This window comes from Poromitra crassiceps (assembly GCF_964638095.1).
Source record: "Poromitra crassiceps genome assembly, chromosome: 28".
Lineage (NCBI taxonomy): Eukaryota > Metazoa > Chordata > Actinopteri > Beryciformes > Melamphaidae > Poromitra > Poromitra crassiceps.
This window is the reverse complement of record NC_139651.1, coordinates 14,808,819-14,827,510: the sequence shown is the minus strand read 5'-3', so window position 1 is coordinate 14,827,510 and position 18,692 is coordinate 14,808,819. Positions and strand designations below refer to the sequence as shown.

At 43.5% G+C, this 18,692-nt stretch overlaps 1 protein-coding gene across 1 annotated transcript; it reads left to right on the top strand.

Moving 5' to 3' along the window:
• Positions 1-12,636: 12,636 nt before the first annotated feature.
• Positions 12,637-16,505, top strand: fgf19 (fibroblast growth factor 19; the record flags this gene model as incomplete). The annotated part of the gene is made up of 3 exons (XM_083662495.1): positions 12,637-12,850; positions 12,989-13,092; positions 16,179-16,505. The coding sequence occupies 3 exons, from the start codon at positions 12,637-12,639 to the stop codon at positions 16,503-16,505; spliced, it is 645 nt and encodes a 214-aa protein (XP_083518621.1).
• Between the last annotated feature and the right edge of the window lie 2,187 nt (positions 16,506-18,692).

Here is an 18,692-nt window from a genome sequence, read left to right as displayed (position 1 = left end):
AGAGAGCGAGAGACATAGAGAGAGATGGTGTTGCTGCTGAAGAGCCCCCCCCCAACCTCCCCTGGTCTGTTTTTAGCTCTGCCAGGGTTGGTGAACTCTGAACTTCTCCGCCGTCAATCTTAGTCAGATCCATAAGACTGCCGATAGAGAGAGGCATCTTCTTGACTTTATATAAGCGGGGGAATTTCGGGAGTTTAAAAGGCAAGGTCAACCTGGTTGAAATGCGATGGAGAAACCATGGCCTTGACGGTGGAATACCACAGTCCTTTATGTCCGGAGATGATCCCAGTTATTCCCGATTGTCTAATAGGAGCTGGCCTGGTGTAAATAAACATGCCTCGCGGGTCGGAACCAGTACACTGGAGATTGTTTGGGGCGGCGGCATCGTTTGGCACGTGATGCCCCGTGCAGACGTGACACACTGAATTGCTAGGATGAACACGTACTCCAAAATTGATCTCCACCCCAAAAAAAAATGTGGTTCTTGATTTCACGCCAGGGGGGGGAACAAACAAAATAATTTCAATTCTGTGGCTTGTTTTCCTCTCGCTGCCGTTTGAAATGGTAAGACAACATTTCACGGGATGACAAGGAATTAAAAGTAGCCTATACGAGGGATCAGCCCGAGCAGCATTTTGGTAAACAAACCGCGTCACTGGGGTGGCAACGGCAATGGAACCCCTATGGAGCCCAAGTGTGCGCGAGGCTTGAGTGTCTGACTCTAGCCAGCTAACTCTGTTTACATTTTTAAAAACTGCGACAGTTCACACAACTTTAACACGACGACATGCATCTATTATACATCAAACTCTTGAGCTACTTCTGCTCTCACTCAGAATGTCAAAATATAAGCGATGTGATGTATAGTTTTTGAGATATTAACGTTTGTTTGGCACAACTCCTACTATTAACTGCCGCGGGGTTCCGCATTTCTGGGTGGCGAGTGACGTCGCGCTGATTCGTCCTATAGCGAAAGTATCCTAGTTTTTAGGCTAAAAATGTGGCTACACTTGTTTATGCTTTTATGTCAAACCACAAGTGCCCACTGGTTCTACCAGGAAGCTGTCAGGTTATACATGAGTCTGCTTGTCATTTATTAAGTCAATTTCCTACACAATCATGTCCTTTGTTGTTGGAAAAACAACTAAAATAAACGAGGACGCACCACTAGTGACACATTTTGTGGGGGAACACAAATGTTGCCGCAACACCATTATGACCACTTTCCACTTCCAGATAGATCTGCAACCATTAATTGATTAGTCGATCCGACAGAAAATTAATCGACAAATATTTTGATAATCAATGAATCGCTACGAGTTCAATTTTAAGAGAAAAGGTCTAAATTCTCTGATTCCAGCTTCTTAAATGTGCATATTTTCTGGTTTCTTTACTCCTGTATGACAGTAAACTGATATTATCTTTGAGTCGTGGACAAAACAAGACATTTGAGGGAGTCATCTTGGACTTTGGGAAACACTGATCGTCATTTGCTACCACTTTCTGACCCATTTTATAGACCAAACAACTAGTCGATTAATCGAGAAAATAATCGACAGATTAATCGATTATGAAAATAATCGTTAGTTGCAGCCCTACTTCCAGACTTCTCCCTCTCCTGTATCCTCTCAATTATCAAAATACATAAATAAATAAATAAATAAATAAATACATAAATAAATAAATAAATAAATAAATAAATAAATAAATAAATAAATAAATAAAAGAAAGAAACAACAAAGAAAATGTTTGCCAGCTTTAGCCTACTCGAAGCATACAACAGTAGTTGCCCCATGCTCTCTATCTCCATGAAACTACTTATATTTCCTCTCCCATGAACGGCGGTATCTTCTCATTTCTCGTTCTCTCTCTCTCTGTGTCTCCCTGCAGTCGCCTGTAGCCCAGCTCTGGTGGCCATGTTGTCCTAGTTGCGCCTTGTCACGTTCCGGCTATCTTTACCCACTGATTTACTTTTAGAAAGGATAATCATGGTAGAAATATTTACGGACAGCTGTTGGACTGTACTATATGCTAGGGCCCAGTAACCCTATATTTTTCTTTATATATTTTGTAAATATAACCTCTAAGTAACTGAAGGTGCTGGTATTCCTGTCGGGGGGGAGGACAGTTTCAGACGTAGACCAACAGAGACGGGGGGGGGGGAATGTCTGTCTGAAGGCGCAACAACGTTGTGTTTGATTGGCTTTGCTTTGGTGCGATCAATGAATAATTCTACCAATCACCAAACAGTCCAGGTCAAAGACAAAACGCACAGGGGGGGGGGGACTGTTGATAGGTGAGCACATCTGACTCATTTTCCGTATTTCTTTGCTATGTTCTCTCTTTTTTTTCTTACTGAATCTTATGTAAAGAGGTTTAACATGGTTTAAATCTCACTTTCAACATTCCACATAGCATAGCACGTACTGTACCTAGCCTAACTCCTTCACTATAGGGAAAATGAAATGTTTCGCTGTTGAGCAAGAGTGATGATGTATGAACAGAGAGGTCGGCTAAACTAAATGCACACGTTGGGGTATTACGTTGCACATAGCTCAACCAAATCTCATGCAAACTGTCACTACAGTTGGCCTAGGAGGCAGCCATTCCTTCAGACTAGCGTGGCTGTAGAGACTGATCCTCTCAAACTGAGTAGTTTGAGATCCACAAAATCTACATCTAACTTAGCAAAATCAGTGCCAAAAAAGTGACAAGATCTGCCTGCGCTCAAACTAAAACTCTGTCTCTTGTGACACTGCAGTTCTCTAAGTCCATCCATCGGCTTTATTATGGGCCATATTTGTGTGTTTGGTGCAGCACAGCTGTGCTGGATGTTCTCCAGTATCACTGCTTTGCATGGCTGGCATCATGTTTACAGGCCTCTGTCACGCCTGACCCAGGACCAGCCCCTCTGTGACTGACCCAGGGCCAGCCCTCTGTGACTGACCCAGGGCCAGCCCTCTGTCACGCCTGACCCAGGGCCAGCCCTCTGTGACTGACCCAGGGCCAGCCCCTCTGTGACTGACCCAGGGCCAGCCCCTCTGTGACTGACCCAGGGCCAGCCCCTCTGTCACTGACCCAGGGCCAGCCCTATGTTACTGACCCAGGGCCAGCCCTCTGTGACTGACCCAGGGCCAGCCCTCTGTGACTGACCCAGGGCCAGCCCTCTGTCACGCCTGACCCAGGACCAGCCCTCTGTGACTGACCCAGGACCAGCCCTCTGTGACTGACCCAGGGCCAGCCCTCTGTCACGCCTGACCCAGGACCATCCCTCTGTGACTGACCCAGGGCCAGCCCTCTGTGACTGACCCAGGGCCAGCCCCTCTGTGACTGACCCAGGGCCAGCCCCTCTGTCACTGACCCAGGGCCAGCCCTATGTTACTGACCCAGGGCCAGCCCTCTGTGACTGACCCAGGGCCAGCCCTCTCTGTCACGCCTGACCCAGGGCTAACCCTCTGTGACTGACCCAGGGCCAGCCCTCTGTGACTGACCCAGGGCCAGCCCTCTGTGACTGACCCAGGACCAGCCCTCTGTGACTGACCCAGGGCCAGCCCTCTGTCACGCCTGACCCAGGACCAGCCCCTCTGTGACTGACCCAGGGCCAGCCCCTCTGTGACTGACCCAGGGCCAGCCCTCTGTCACTGACCCAGGGCCAGCCCTCTGTGACTGACCCAGGGCCAGCCCTCTGTCACTGACCCAGGACCAGCCCTCTCTGTCACGCCTGACCCAGGGCCAGCCCTCTGTCACTGACCCAGGACCAGCCCTCTACACTGGCCGGTTGCTCATTTGATTATTCTCCAAGCGAAACCAGCACAGTTGTGATGCCTCCTTTCATAGTCACAGTGCTCATAACATAGTTTGACTGTGTTCAAACCAGTCTTTAGACACATATGAATGCAATGTGTTTCGTTCAATTAACTGTTAGACATGGTGTCTTTCTTCAAAACACCTCGGGGATTTCAATTGTGAAGTGATGATACTGTACTGTGTATGATTCTGAGTCCTGTGGTCTTGTGACAATTTTGTATTTCCTGCTTTTATCAGTTGTCCTGTAGTTGTATACAGGGCCTGCTAGAATGCCACACTGTATGTGCTGTGCACATGACTTTACGTCGAACTTAATAAGGGAAGTTGACAATAAATAAATAAAACATGAGCTCCCCGTTGTAAAGTGTGTCTTTATCTGTACTCAATTCATCTTCTATCAGCACACTGGTGCCTTCTGCAAATAAACCCTATGCATTATGGGTAAGCGCCTTATCCAAGTTCATTCAAGGTACGATGCAAATTGTGAAGTTAGCATTGTTAGCATTGCTCCATCTGTATTCCAACGGCTTGTCAAATAGTCAACGGCAACATTATTGCATCCCATGAAAGACTGTTCCGAGAGTGCTGCTAGCTCTTTGTAGGGAAGCCGGGGGCTCTGCATTATTGACCATCCACACAATTTCGTTTATGAAGCTAGAAAAATCCTTTGAGATGAACTAAATTGGCTGTTTGGAGTGGTTTTCAATATAATAGATGCTGAAGAATAAGTGCCCAGTATGTTTTCTATCATTTTATAGGGATACAATGAGAGGTTACGGCATGACAATATTTTTTGGCCCCCCGGCAACAATCTGGGTTTCTCATGTGGCCCCCCCAGGAAGAAAAATTGCCCGCCCCTGATCTAGTACCATCTCATCCTCACAGAGTCCACCCACTGACCAGCACACAGAGCCCCGCCTTATTCATCCTCACAGATCACAGACTCCACCCACTGACCAGCATACAGAGCCCCGCCTTATTCATCCTCACAGATCACAGACTCCACCCACTGACCAGCACACAGAGCCCCGCCTTATTCATCCTCACAGATCACAGACTCCACCCACTGACCAGCACACAGAGCCCCGCCTTATTCATCCTCACAGATCACAGACTCCACCCACTGACCAGCACACAGAGCCCCGCCTTATTCATCCTCACAGATCACAGACTCCACCCACTGACCAGCACACAGAGCCCCGCCTTATTCATCCTCACATATCACAGACTCCACCCACTGACCAGCACACAGAGCCCCGCCTTATTCATCCTCACAGATCACAGACTCCACCCACTGACCAGCACACAGAGCCCCGCCTTATTCATCCTCACAGATCAGACTCCACCCACTGACCAGCACACAGAGCCCCGCCTTATTCATCCTCACATATCACAAACTCCACCCACTGACCAGCACACAGAGCCCCGCCTTATTCATCCTCACATATCACAAACTCCACCCACTGACCAGCATCTCATCCTCACACATCACAGACTCCACCCACTGACCAGCACAGATGGTAAAGATTTTAGCTGCTTAAATAATCATTTTAAAAATGTCTGCCTGAACTACTCTTCTAGAAGTGATGGAATGACTCCTTGGCTTTATTCTAGTAGGGGTGTAGTAGTTTGATGGAGAGCTTGTTGCTTGTGGCCTTGGCCTCAGAGCGGGACAGGTGTTCACATAGCTGCCTTCAGCTGCAGCATGCTGGGCTAAAACAGGCCTTCAAGAATGACAGCTTTCTGCTCCTGGACACCAAGGCTGTAAACTGGACTAAAGATAGAGATAGAGAGAGACCACACTCCTGTATCCACTCACTCACCCATTGTCTGTTGTAGGGATGTCACAATACTATCATTTCTACTTCGATACCGATACCCAGGAAAATATCGATACTCAATATCACGGGAAGGGGGGGATGACGACACATGAAGAGGCATAAAAATAAAGTTTTTTATAAAGACAGATGGACGGACAGACGCACACTTCTCCATAATCTAGGCCTGATCAAACTTTGAATTTAGACAGCAGATGACCCCTGCTCTAGCCATCAGCCTATCAGAACACGTTTAGCTTGTTGAAGCAACAGATAGCCACCAATGATAGGGATGGAAAAATCTGCGATTTTTCATTAAAAGAAAGCACTGATGCTATCGAAACTGTTGCAAATGAGTATTGTATCCGTTTCAAATTTTTAGTATTGATACTCATCGATACCTGTTGCAAATGAGTATTGTATGCAATTCAAATTTTCAGTATTGATACTTTTGACAACCCTAGTCTGTGACCAAGCTCACAATGTAGAAGTACCACCATCACCACTACAACGCGCACACACGCACGTGCGCGCGCACACACACACACACACACACACACACACACCCACACCCCTTAGGGTTGAAATGTCTGAGCCTTTCAAGCTGAGCAAAATTCAATGAAGACGGGTTAGCAACGATGTGTGCGCTAACAGAGCAAAGCAATTTAACAGCCATTTGTTGCTGTCTGAGTAGACACACGGATAGGTGAGGAGGGTTCAGGTCAAACACGCCATTTCCTCTTTTTTCCTTTGAAGAGCCTACACACACACACACACACACACACACACACACACACACAACTTGTTTTGATGTTTTATTAGATGGAGACTTTGGAGGAGAGAACAGTGAGTGTGTCTTCACAGCACAGAAAGAAAGAGCATTGACGTAGTATTCTGCTCTTGGCTGAGACGAAATGTTGTGCGTGTGTGTGTGTGTGTGTGTGTGTGTGTGCGTCTGTGCGTGCGTGTGTGTGTGTGCGCGTGTGTCTATGTTGCATAAAAAATGTTCAAGATAAACTCCCCACCACCCATTTGGGTCCATGTACCTTGCGGCCAAAGCTGTGTTGAGCTGAAACCAAAATAGAAGTAAACAGAAATGCCACGTTTTTTTTTGTCATTTTACAACAAAAACAAAGGTAAAAACAGCTGTGTTTTTCCGTTTGCACACAGTCACGCACAGCAATTCATTCATCAATTGAATTCCTGTATTAGGAAAACAAACAAGGTTGAAAGTGGTGAGTGGTTGAGTTAGCTGCTGGCTGCTGGACGGGGCCAGAGGCAAATCAGCTGCTTAGTGGGAACATTCAAATGGCCTCACCGGCTGCAACCAGCGCACACCTGCTGCCTGCCACACACCTGCCAATCAGTCAATCACACGCGTGTGCGTGCACACAAACAAACAAACAAACACACAAACACTAGTGAGGGTTTCCAATTTCCATGATTGGAATTGATTGATTGGAAACCCTCATTAGTGTTTTGCTTACACCTGTGTTTATTCTGCCTTTTCAACACAAAATGGCTCCCGTGAAAAGGGTCTATATTCACAGCCTTCAGCATTTCCATCCTCGTCCACCCCAGCACTTTGCCACTGAGGAGCTTTCCACCGATCTTCCACCAGATCCTACAGGATCTTGAACAGAGGGCATGTCTGTCAGTCAGATGTAGGAGTTTCTTAAAACTGTTCCTTGGACCTTCTAACAGTGTCCCCAGTCGAGGTCAGCGTTTCCCTTCGCTGCATTTTCACATTACTATATCACTATAGCAGCTGCAGCCTTTTTGGCCTGCCAGTTTCTGCTGTGTTAGGAGTCCCTTATGCCAACCATGCCAAAGTTCTCCAGCTCAACAGCCCCTTATCCATCAGGGAGGTCTTGGGTTTCCACCGTGACAGGCCTCAACCACCACAGCTCCTAACACAGCATAGCCCCCCTCCCTCCCCTTAGAGCAAGGGACTGTAGGATAGGGTCCACTTCTATTTGCTATCGATGAACGCCAAAAAACTCACTCAGCAAACCTGGCCTTCATTTTGATGTCAACGACACGCCTGTAAAGTTTCGTAACTGCCTTTTGGCAGGGTTTCGACGCTATCGCGATCGCAAAATATACAAAACATATAAACACCTGGCACAGTATTCAAAACCACCTCTGTGGTAGTTCCTGCTAGAATAGGTGTCTCCAGGACCACATTTTGCCATGATGACACACATACACATACATTACACGCACGCACGCACCAGAAGCTGGATCTTACGCCCGGTGCAAGGCACAAGGCGTTGTCATTCATTGCTAGTTTCTAGCACTCCAAATCTTTTTCTTCTTCTTTTAATTACCACTGGGTCAGTACATCGATGGCCGCGCGTGTCAGCGACTCAGTGGTCATTCAAAGAAAAAAGGTAAGATAGGGCCCAGAGTCTATCAGTCTGAGGACTAATAGAGAGGCAAAGTGAACGTCACTTCCTGCTTCAGCACTGTACCACAGATTGTCTTCGGCAATTCATTTTCCCATAGAAATTTTGTAAAATGCGTTTTACTTGTTCAAAGCAAACGGTTCAGATATATTTAGAAACAGGGGAGACCGCGTAACGTTTCACCCGGACCAAAACGTAAAAATTTGCGCATTTAATTTTTTTATGTTGTTTCTTTAAGTTTTGGTCTCAGTGAAATGTTCTATGGTCTCTCCTGATTCTAAATATAGCTGAACTGTTTGGTTTGACCAAGTAAAACTATTTTCATAAGCATTTAACGAAAGGTCTATGGGGAATATAAAAAGCGGAAGAACATCTCTGGGACAGTGCTGAAGCAGGAAGTGACGTTCACTTTGCCTCTCTATACCATAAGTTATAATGTAATGTCACATCTACTGTTCTTTCTGATCTGTGGAAGACAATTAGACAAGCGAGCACATGCACAGAACATCCCTATGATTTGACCAAGGAGTATGTGGATGACCACATAGGTCATTAGTTTGTATGGGAGTAGCCGCCTCTGCGCACACAAACGCCTGATATATAGAGAGGCAAAGTGGAACGTCACTTCCTGCTTCAGCACTGTACCAGAGATTTTCATCCGCCATTTATTTTCCCATAGACATTTCGTAAAATGCTTATAAAATAGTTTTACTTCGTCGAACCAAACGGTTCAGCTAACGCTATAATCGGGAGAGACCACAGAACATTTCACTCCGACCAAAACGTAAAAAAAAAACAACGAAAAAATATTTTCTTTAAACGCGCTTTTTTTTTTTTTTACGTTTTGGTCCCAGTGAAATGTTATGCGATCCCTCCTGTTTCTAAATATATCTGTACCGTTTGGTTTGAACCAGTAAAACTATTTTTATACGCATTTTACGAAATGTGTATGGGAAAATAAATGGCGGACGAAAACCTCTGGTGCAGTGCTGAAGCAGGAAGTAGGCGGTCACTTTGGCCTCTCTATTCACTGTGGCCTGACGTCATCTTGCTGAGTCTTAAAGTGTCTTTCAACCGACAGACTGCTCTGACCCGCGCGGCGTCATCAACATTGCAGGACCGCCATGCTGCTTCTCAGATGTCGACGACGGGGCAAGTCGTCTGGCTCAAGGCTCACTCACTTCATCAGCTGGACTGTGGGCGGGGCCTGTAACCAAGTCAACACATCGCCACAAATATCACTTAGCACAAGTGTTTTTTATGGCCCACAGCACTAATTGTATTGTGACCAGATTTGCTCTTTAAAATGGTTTCTCACCTATGTCATGTTGTGGCATGACATAGGTCACATTTTATGTGAAGCACTTTGAATTGCCTCCGTGTATGAAATCTGTGCTATACAAATAGACTTGACTTGACTTGGCATATAATTTATGTTTGGTGGATTTTCATTGATTTGTCTTTGTCTCTTATGGTTTTGACGACTTATTGTGTTACTGATGTAAAAAAAAATCAACAGTTCCCATTAATATATTACACATAATTTTGTGTCATGCTTAATCCATTTGCTATATTCTTATTGCTTTTCCGTTTGTTCTTTGTTGTATCCTATCATTGTCCTCATGCGGTATTTAAAGTATCATCTTATCTTAACTTAGTATTTTTTTTCTTTTCTTTTTAATATAAGATTATTTTTATGGCATTACTGCTTTATTGGACAGCTCAGTTGAGAGACAGACCAGGCCGGATTCGTGCCCAGGATGCCAGGGTTACATGCTACCTGTCTCAGATCAGATCAGATCAGATCAGATCACTAAGCCAAAGCCACCAGGGCTCCCCTTAACTTTAATAATGACACACAGCTTCATTCACAATGAACACATGTTGGCAAATTGGCTGTGTGACTGATGACTATAGTGATGTGAATGTGTGAATGATAGTGACTATAGTGATGTGAATGATAGTGACTATAGTGATGTGAATGATAGTGACTATAGTGATGTGAATGAATGATGTGTGAATGATAGTGACTATAGTGATGTGAATGATAGTGACTAATAGTGATGTGAATGAATGATGTGTGAATGATAGTGACTATAGTGATGTGAATGATAGTGACTAATAGTGATGTGAATGAATGTGTGAATGATAGTGACTATAGTGACGTGAATGATGTGTGAGTCACTCACACATCATTCATTCACATCACTATAGTCACTATCATTCACACTCACACCGAGTGTGAATGATAGTGACTATAGTGATGTGAATGAATGTGTGAATGATAGTGACTAATAGTGATGTGAATGAATGATGTGTGAATGATAGTGACTATAGTGATGTGAATGATGTGTGAATGATAGTGACTATAGTGATGTGAATGGATGATGTGTGAATGATAGTGACTATAGTGATGTGAATGATAGTGACTATAGTGATGTGAATGATAGTGACTATAGTGATGTGAATGATAGTGACTATAGTGATGTGAATGATAGTGACTATAGTGATGTGAATGATAGTGACTATAGTGATATGAATGATAGTGACTATAGTGATGTGAATGATAGTGACTATAGTGATGTGAATGATAGTGACTATAGTGATATGAATGATGTGTGAATGATAGTGACTATAGTGATGTGAATGAATGATGTGTTAACGATAGTGACTATAGTGATGTGAATGAATGATGTGTGAACGATAGTGACTGCTGAAGAATAGAGTAGAAAGCCTAAGGTTTCATGTGGCGCTGTTTGACTTCTCCTGTCTGAGAATACATGCAAATCACATAGGCCTGTGTTTTAAATATAGTCTGCCAATCGTATCATTGCCTAAGCTCTGGACAATTAAGTGTGGTCTACTGGATTACTTGTAATAAACTATGGGCTGACATGAAGAACCAACATTCATCTCCAGCAGCACAGTGACGGGTTGTGGTGGACTCTGGGGTGTCTGGTGCCAGATGTATTTTAGGCTTTCGATCCAGCTTGCCGAATTCAAACTGTTATTTACACACGGTCATGTTCCTGAGTGATCAGGAAACCCTGAAACTATCCCTGGATCTCCTGTGAATGATAACATCATCACCGATGTCATCACAATGGGAGCACAAAATGACCTATGACATCATCAGATGGTGACATGATCAGAGCCGATGATGTTATGCCATCAGCGGTGATGTCATATGCGCTATCCACGATGATTATATCAGCAAGCGCACGGCAGTACGAATAGACCCTAATGAGGGTTTCCAACTTCCACTCATGGAAGATGGAAACCCTCATTAGTGTTTTGCTTGCACCTGTTTATCCTGTATACCCGCGAAAAGGGTCTATCGAGTCTATCGAGTCTATCGACAAGTTCGACTCAGGTTTTGATTTCTTAAAAAAAATCTTTATTTTAAATTTGTAGGCTATTTATTTTTTGTAAGAGATTTTTATTTTATGATATTGTAAGGAAGAGGCTTTTGTGATTTTGCTTCCTTCTGCCCCTTCTCAAACTCATCCTTGTTTTTTGAAGACTTTTGACTTGTTTATGGTTATATTTTGTCTTTATTGTGACTGTGATGTTTGATTTGATGAAGATCAAATCAAATCAAAATCTCTTTAACCAGATCACACATTTGGATAACTAATGTAATATTATTTCACTTCCATTCAATGAGCCTCCCCTGCCACTCTGAAAACCCCTGCAATAGCCCATTGCTGCAAATCCCCAATGTTGCCTTTGGCTCTCAAGAGATAAATGCATATTCTAGGAGCGCCATCTAGTGACAGAATCTACACAGAGACGTTGTGGGTGACCAGGAAGCTTTGAAAAAACAAATACTTCTTAGCAAAATGAACTTGTCAGAGTGTCATCGTCACACACTCAGTCAAACAATCCTCCCCTGTCAGCCGAGGTGAGGATCAACTTTACAAATCCAAAAAGTGACGGAGATAAGCATTTTGGAAAGTGGGCTAGCTGGTTGCAATTTCATGAATGGGGATATTTACTCTCCATTACTGTTTAACTTGTATGTGAATGTGAGGCGGGCGCATCGGAAGCGCAGGTCACAATGTGATAAGAAGAGCAGGAAAGAAGCCTGTTATGAGTGTCAACTCAAGTCTGGCAGCAGCTTTTGGATTTAGCCCAAATGTGTAGACTTTAACCCTGTCCACACACACAAAAAAGCTATTTCACAGTGTGTGTGCGTTGGCAGCTTTTTATGCAACATAATTATTCATACATGTACTCACCAGCCTAGCTAGCCATAAGCATTTTTTTCCCCTATTACTATTATTTCCATAGAATATCAGCTCTATTAGTCGAGGCAACGTCAAATTGCCAGTTTTCAAATGGAGTTTGGTGCAATGTGCTCTCCGCAGACAGATGGTGACGAACAGGGCCCGGGTCAACAGAGCGCTATGATTTAGTTGGATGCCAAGCAGGGGTGTGTTTGTGGTGCTTCTCAGAACTGGTTTTGGGGAAGGGGGGTTATCTGCAGCTGATAAGGGTCACCTTTAAAAGGCTGGGGTTGGTTTAGGCTCGTTTCACTTCACAACTGCCAACTGCCAGCAGCGGTATAGGAGAGCGCGCACAGAGGATTTTTACGCACTAAGATGCCTTTCCTAATGTTCACTGCAGTGTCCGTTGCCAATGTGCTTTTTGCCGTGGGAGTCGTTTGCTTCCCCCTGGCGGAGCAGGGGCCCCACATGGCCCAGGGCTGGGACCAGGTGGTGAGGCTCAGGCATCTGTACGCAGCCAGGACCGGCGTGCACCTACTGATCAGCGGAGATGGACAGATCCACAGCTCTGCAGACCAGACCCTGCACAGTGAGTCCACCACAACAACACCAGAGTTTCAAATAGTGCGTTAGATCTTTGGCGACTGAGAAATGCATGTAGATAAAGCCACGTGAACAAAAGCCGGAGCACATGCAGGATTTTGATGATTTTAAATTTGAATTGCAGGTCTGCTGGAGATCCGGCCGGTGGGCCCAGGCTGTGTTGTCATCAGAGGAGTAGCAACCGCACGGTTTCTCTGCATAGAGGGCAATGGGAGACTGTACTCCTCGGTAAGGACTTTTTAGCATGAATTTATTCCAAAAAAGACGTTCACCAATTAAAAACCTTATATTCGTCCTGTATAGCAAATAAAGTGGCGTATAGGCCTATTATAGGAGTATACAAAGTTACTATTTAGCCAAAATCAACTCTGTAATTAATTTCCATTTTCACATTGCATGCTGAATAGTCATATGCTATGTTGTCTTAGTTAATGTCAAGTTGTCATAACGAACAGATTTCCATCAATGTCAACATTGCATTAACAATGACATAACTTACCGAATGACACATAACGACAACAGTCATGAACACATTCATAAAGCCTCATTCATGTTCATGACAGGTGTCATGTCATGTTCATGACAGGTGTCATGTCATGTTCATGACAGGTGTCATGTCATGGTCATAACAGGTGTCATGTCATGTTCATGACAGGTGTCATGTCATGGTTATGACAGGTGTCATGTCATGTTCATGACAGGTGTCATGTCATGGTTATGACAGATGTCATGTTCATGACAGGTGTCATGTCATGGTTATGACAGGTGTCATGTCATGTTCATGACAGGTGTCATGTCATGGTTATGACAGGTGTCATGTTCATGACAGGTGTCATGTCATGGTCATAACAGGTGTCATGTCATGTCATGTTCATGACAGGTGTCATGCCATGGTCACAACAGGTGTCATGTCATGGTCACAACAGGTGTCATGTCATGGTTATGACAGGTATGTTCATGACAGGTGTCATGTAATGGTCATGACAGTGTCATGTTCATGGTCATCACATATTGATAATATAACTAAGAAAATGGGGAAGGGGTTAGCATTAATCAGAAGATCTGCTGAGTATTTAACATCTGCTTCAGTGGTCCAGTTTATACAAGCACTGGTCTTGTGTCATCTTGACTACCGTCCTGCTGCGTGGTCCAGTGCATCAAAACAGGAACTAAGGAAACTACAAATTGGTCAAAACAAAGCAGCTCGTATTGCACTTAAATGTAGTTACAGGTCAAGTGCAGTGCTAATGCATAAAAAACTAGCATGGCTGATGGTGGAACAAAGACTGCTTGTGAGTCTAATTTTGTTTTTCAGAAAGATCTGTGGTAGCAAGGAACCAGAATGTTTATATAATCATATTCAATATACATGTGACAGACATACCTGCACTACCAGACAGGTGGCAAGGGAGTATTTCACTTTACCTAGGCCTAATCTGTCATGTACAGAGCCATGTCTGAATGGAATACTTTACCTCCTACAATTATAAACATAAAAAATAGATATAGACTTAAAAAGAAGCTAAAAGTACATTTTATAATTTCATAACTAGTTAATTATAGGTTAATGAATGGAACTGGTATTAAAAATAGTGAGTATACACCTAGATATCATATAGAGTTGATAGTAATTAATGTAGTAATATAGTTAGACGTTATATAACATATGCATGTGTTATAGGGTTATAGGTAGATGTATTATATTATAGTATTATATTCCTGTATAGGTTTTTGTTTGTTTTCTCTTGTTTATCTTAAACGTATGATTTTAAAATGTGTTTTGTCTTTTACTTTGCATATTTGTAATGTATCTGTATTGTTTGTTTTGACTGTGGACCCCAGGAAGAGTAGCTGTTGCCTTGTGTAATGGCTAATGGGGATCCTAATAAACTAAACTAAACAGGTGTCATGTTCATGACAGGTGTCATGTCATGGTTATGACAGTGTCATGTCATGTTCATGACAGGTATACTTTTGTTGATCTTGAAGAAGGCCGGAGGGCCGAAACGTCATACAATAAAAAATAGATGCATATGGAGCCAGAATGTGCGACGCTTCTTTCTATATGAAGTTTGCTTCCAGTGGTCGGCACCTCACCACAACTTTTAGCGTGCGTTACTTTTTCATCAGGTGTCATGTCATGGTGTCATATCAGTGGTCATATGCACCCTCAATAAAGCGTTACCGCTTAGGGCTACATGCTTAATTTAATATCACATTTAATGTGATTTTAAATTCATGCTTCATTAATGAATTCATTAATGATTCATTCATTCATTAATTCAATGTTCTGATTTGTTTAATGATTAAACACATCAGAACATTGAATGATCATAGTTGACACATTAGTGAGTGTCCTTCGAAAATTTGACAAACCACTGAACATTTTAGAAATATCTTACCTAAGATGACTACTGGAATAAAATAAAACTGACAATCATATAAAAAAAAATTTTATTTCCTTAGTATTAAAGTTACTCGCTATTGCTCACTATAGATCAGTGATCTTAAAACAGTCAGACTGTGCTTTTCCAATATTTATAGTTCTATCACACTGACCTATATTGACACTCCTATTTTGTGAATCATTTTACACGTTCAGAAAATACTGCATGCCAGCCAGCCAGTCAGTCAGCCAGTCAGTCAGTCAGTTAGCCAGCCAGTCAGTCAGTCAGTCAGTCAGTCAGTCGATGGGTTCAACCTTTGGTGCAGGCTAGGATGTTTGCAAAGTGAAAAAGCTGAATGAAAAGCTCCACCACCAGGAGCAGCAACAACAACCTTGGCCTCTGACTGACTCTGAGTAAACAGCTGTTGAAGAACGTCCAGCACAATCTACACACTTTTTGATAAAAAGGGGGGCGTTTTCTGGACCAATCAACATGTATACTTGAACAGCAGTAACCGCAACACAGACTGGAGTTTTAGTGATACAAACATGGCCCCGGAGGCAGACATGATCTCATTGGTTGAGTTGTCTTTGCTGTCAAAATATTAATGATAATGATGAAAAAATCTTGTTGGTGCAAAAATCCAATTTCCCCACCGGAATCAAACCAGTTTAATTTAATCTTATTTATTACCGTACTATTTACAACAATTTACCAAAGTGACGTACATATGAGATTTTTATCCAACACAAGCAAGGATCCATTCAGGAGAGAACGAGTGTAAGTGCCATAAAGTGAGAAAGTAGTCACTAAAGAGCAGGGTCTTTAGCCTTTTCTAAAGATTGAGAGAGACTCTACGGATTGAATCTGATCTTAGTTGTATTAAAATATCTTCTCTAAATGTAAGCTGTTCTCCATGTCCCACAGCACATCTACACCAGAGACGACTGCACCTTCAGAGAGCAGATCTTGCCAGACGGCTACAACATCTACACTTCCGACAAACACGGAGCCCTGCTCAGCCTGGGAAACCCCCGGCAGAGGCTCCAGGGCCGAGACCGAGGTCTCCCAGCTCTGTCCCAGTTCCTCCCCAGGATCAGCACCCTGGATCCAGGCTTAGCCGCCGGTCTGCGTGTCCCGGACCAGTCGGAGCAGAGCGCGACAGGAACACAGTATCAAGACACTGTGGACACCATGGACGCCTTTGGACAGCTCTCCCAGATCATCCACAGTCCGAGCTTCAACAAGAGATGAGAGCGCTGACAGCATGGGGACACTTGTGACTGTTGAGAGCATCGGGAGACTTGTGAACGTTGACAGCATCGGTACACTTGTGAACACTGACAGCATGGGGACACTTGTGAACACTGACAGCATGGGGACACTTGTGAACACTGACAGCATCGGTACACTTGTGAACACTGACGGCATGGGGACACTTGTGAACACTGACAGCATGGGGACACTTGTGAACGTTGACAGCATCTGTACACTTGTGAACAGACAGCATGGGGACACTTGTGAACACTGACAGCATGGGGACACTTGTGAACGCTGACATCATCGGTACACTTGTGAACACTGACAGCATGAGGACACTTGTGAACACTGACAGCATGGGGACACTTGTGAACACTGACAGCATGGGACACTTGTGAACGCTGACATCATCGGTACACTTGTGAGCACTGACAGCATGGGACACTTGTGAACACTGACAGCATGGGGACACTTGTGAACACTGACAGCATGGGGACACTTGTGAACGCTGACATCATCGGTACACTTGTGAGCACTGACAGCATGGGACACTTGTGAACACTGACAGCATGGGGACACTTGTGAACACTGACAGCATGGGACACTTGTGAACACTGACAGCATTGGTACACTTGTGAACACTGACAGCATCGGTACACTTGTGAACACTGACAGCATGGGGACACTTGTGAACGCTGACGGCATCGTGACACTTGTGAACACTGACAGCATCGGTACACTTGTGAAAACTGACAGCATGGGGACACTTGTGAACGCTGACAGCATCGGGACACTTGTGAAGAGATGGGTCCGGGATTGTCTGAAGGCTGCAGCCGTGCACACACCTCCCTGCATGCTATAAAGCAGTGGAATCAGACCAGAATCTGGACCAAATGAGGGACTGACCCGATGTCCAGACTCTGCTGTTAGGACCTCCAGCCCTCGTGGTCTGCTCAGATATGGCTGCAGAGATTAAGAGCAGTGCTGCTGCAGAGTGGAGAGTGGCACATACTGATCCAATGTGCCATCTTAAAATAATGATCCAGCACATTCTCATATAAGATACATTTCTATTTTGCTACACTATCGATCTAACACAATAGTGATTTTCAACCTTATGGTTCATGAAAGCTTTTCCATTTGCTGTTCTGAACAGCCGGTGTCCGGTAGCTCTTGGGACACAAGAAGTGATGCCATTTACGTTTGTTTGGAATAACCAGAAGAAGAACTGGGTAGTTATGAGCAGTGATGCCACCATGGCTGAACAGAGAAAAGAGAAAGTCAAAACAGTGCTGGCTTAGTTTAGCACCAAAGATGGTGGGAAAAAAATAAAAAATAAGAATATCATGGATTACTGATTAGGAAGAAGAGCACCACGAATTTATGAGGTAACCAGTGTGAAGGATCAGAATGTTGGACAATCCACTCACATTCACCACTCCTGATACTCAGGCCTGACAAAGAGATGAATGTAAATTGTAGTATTTATTTAGTTATTTAAATGTCAGCTTGATTGTGAATGCGAGCCTTGTATGTCTTACTGTGCATATCTATTTTCTTTTTGTACGTGTTTCCATGTTGCCTTTAAAATATTATATATAACAATAATTGTGCGTCTTGTTTGGTAATTAAATTGGAAAGGAAATGTTTGACATCACAAGCTGTAGAACATGATAACCTACACAGGAAATCAGTGCCATGAAGTTGAATTTTTCCTATTAAGCTGGGTAATAGAAAGCCATAATGATACAGCAGAGTTATTGCATCTATTTAACGCTCGTCACAAAAAAGACCCTGAGCTTGAAATCATAAGGTTATATTTGGGTAAGAAGGGCAGTTCTGACATATTGAGCAACAACATTTTGACATAGCTGGCAAAATGGTCATGTAGTGACATAGTCGTCCTCATAAGGCCTGTGTAGCCCTATGCTGCAGCCACAAAATATCAAAATGATAACAATTAGAAATTAGATTTTTGAGAGGATCCAAACAGGTTCTTATGTGATTGTTGTTTACAATGAGGAAACCCCAGCTTCAAAAGGGAAACGGAATGATTTTATCGTCAATTTAATTATCAAGTCCGTTTCAAAGTGCATTACATTGCATCAAATAAGATCATTTTTTGTATATATTTTTTAAATCAATGTATTTATATACTACACTCTTTAAAAGTGACATCCT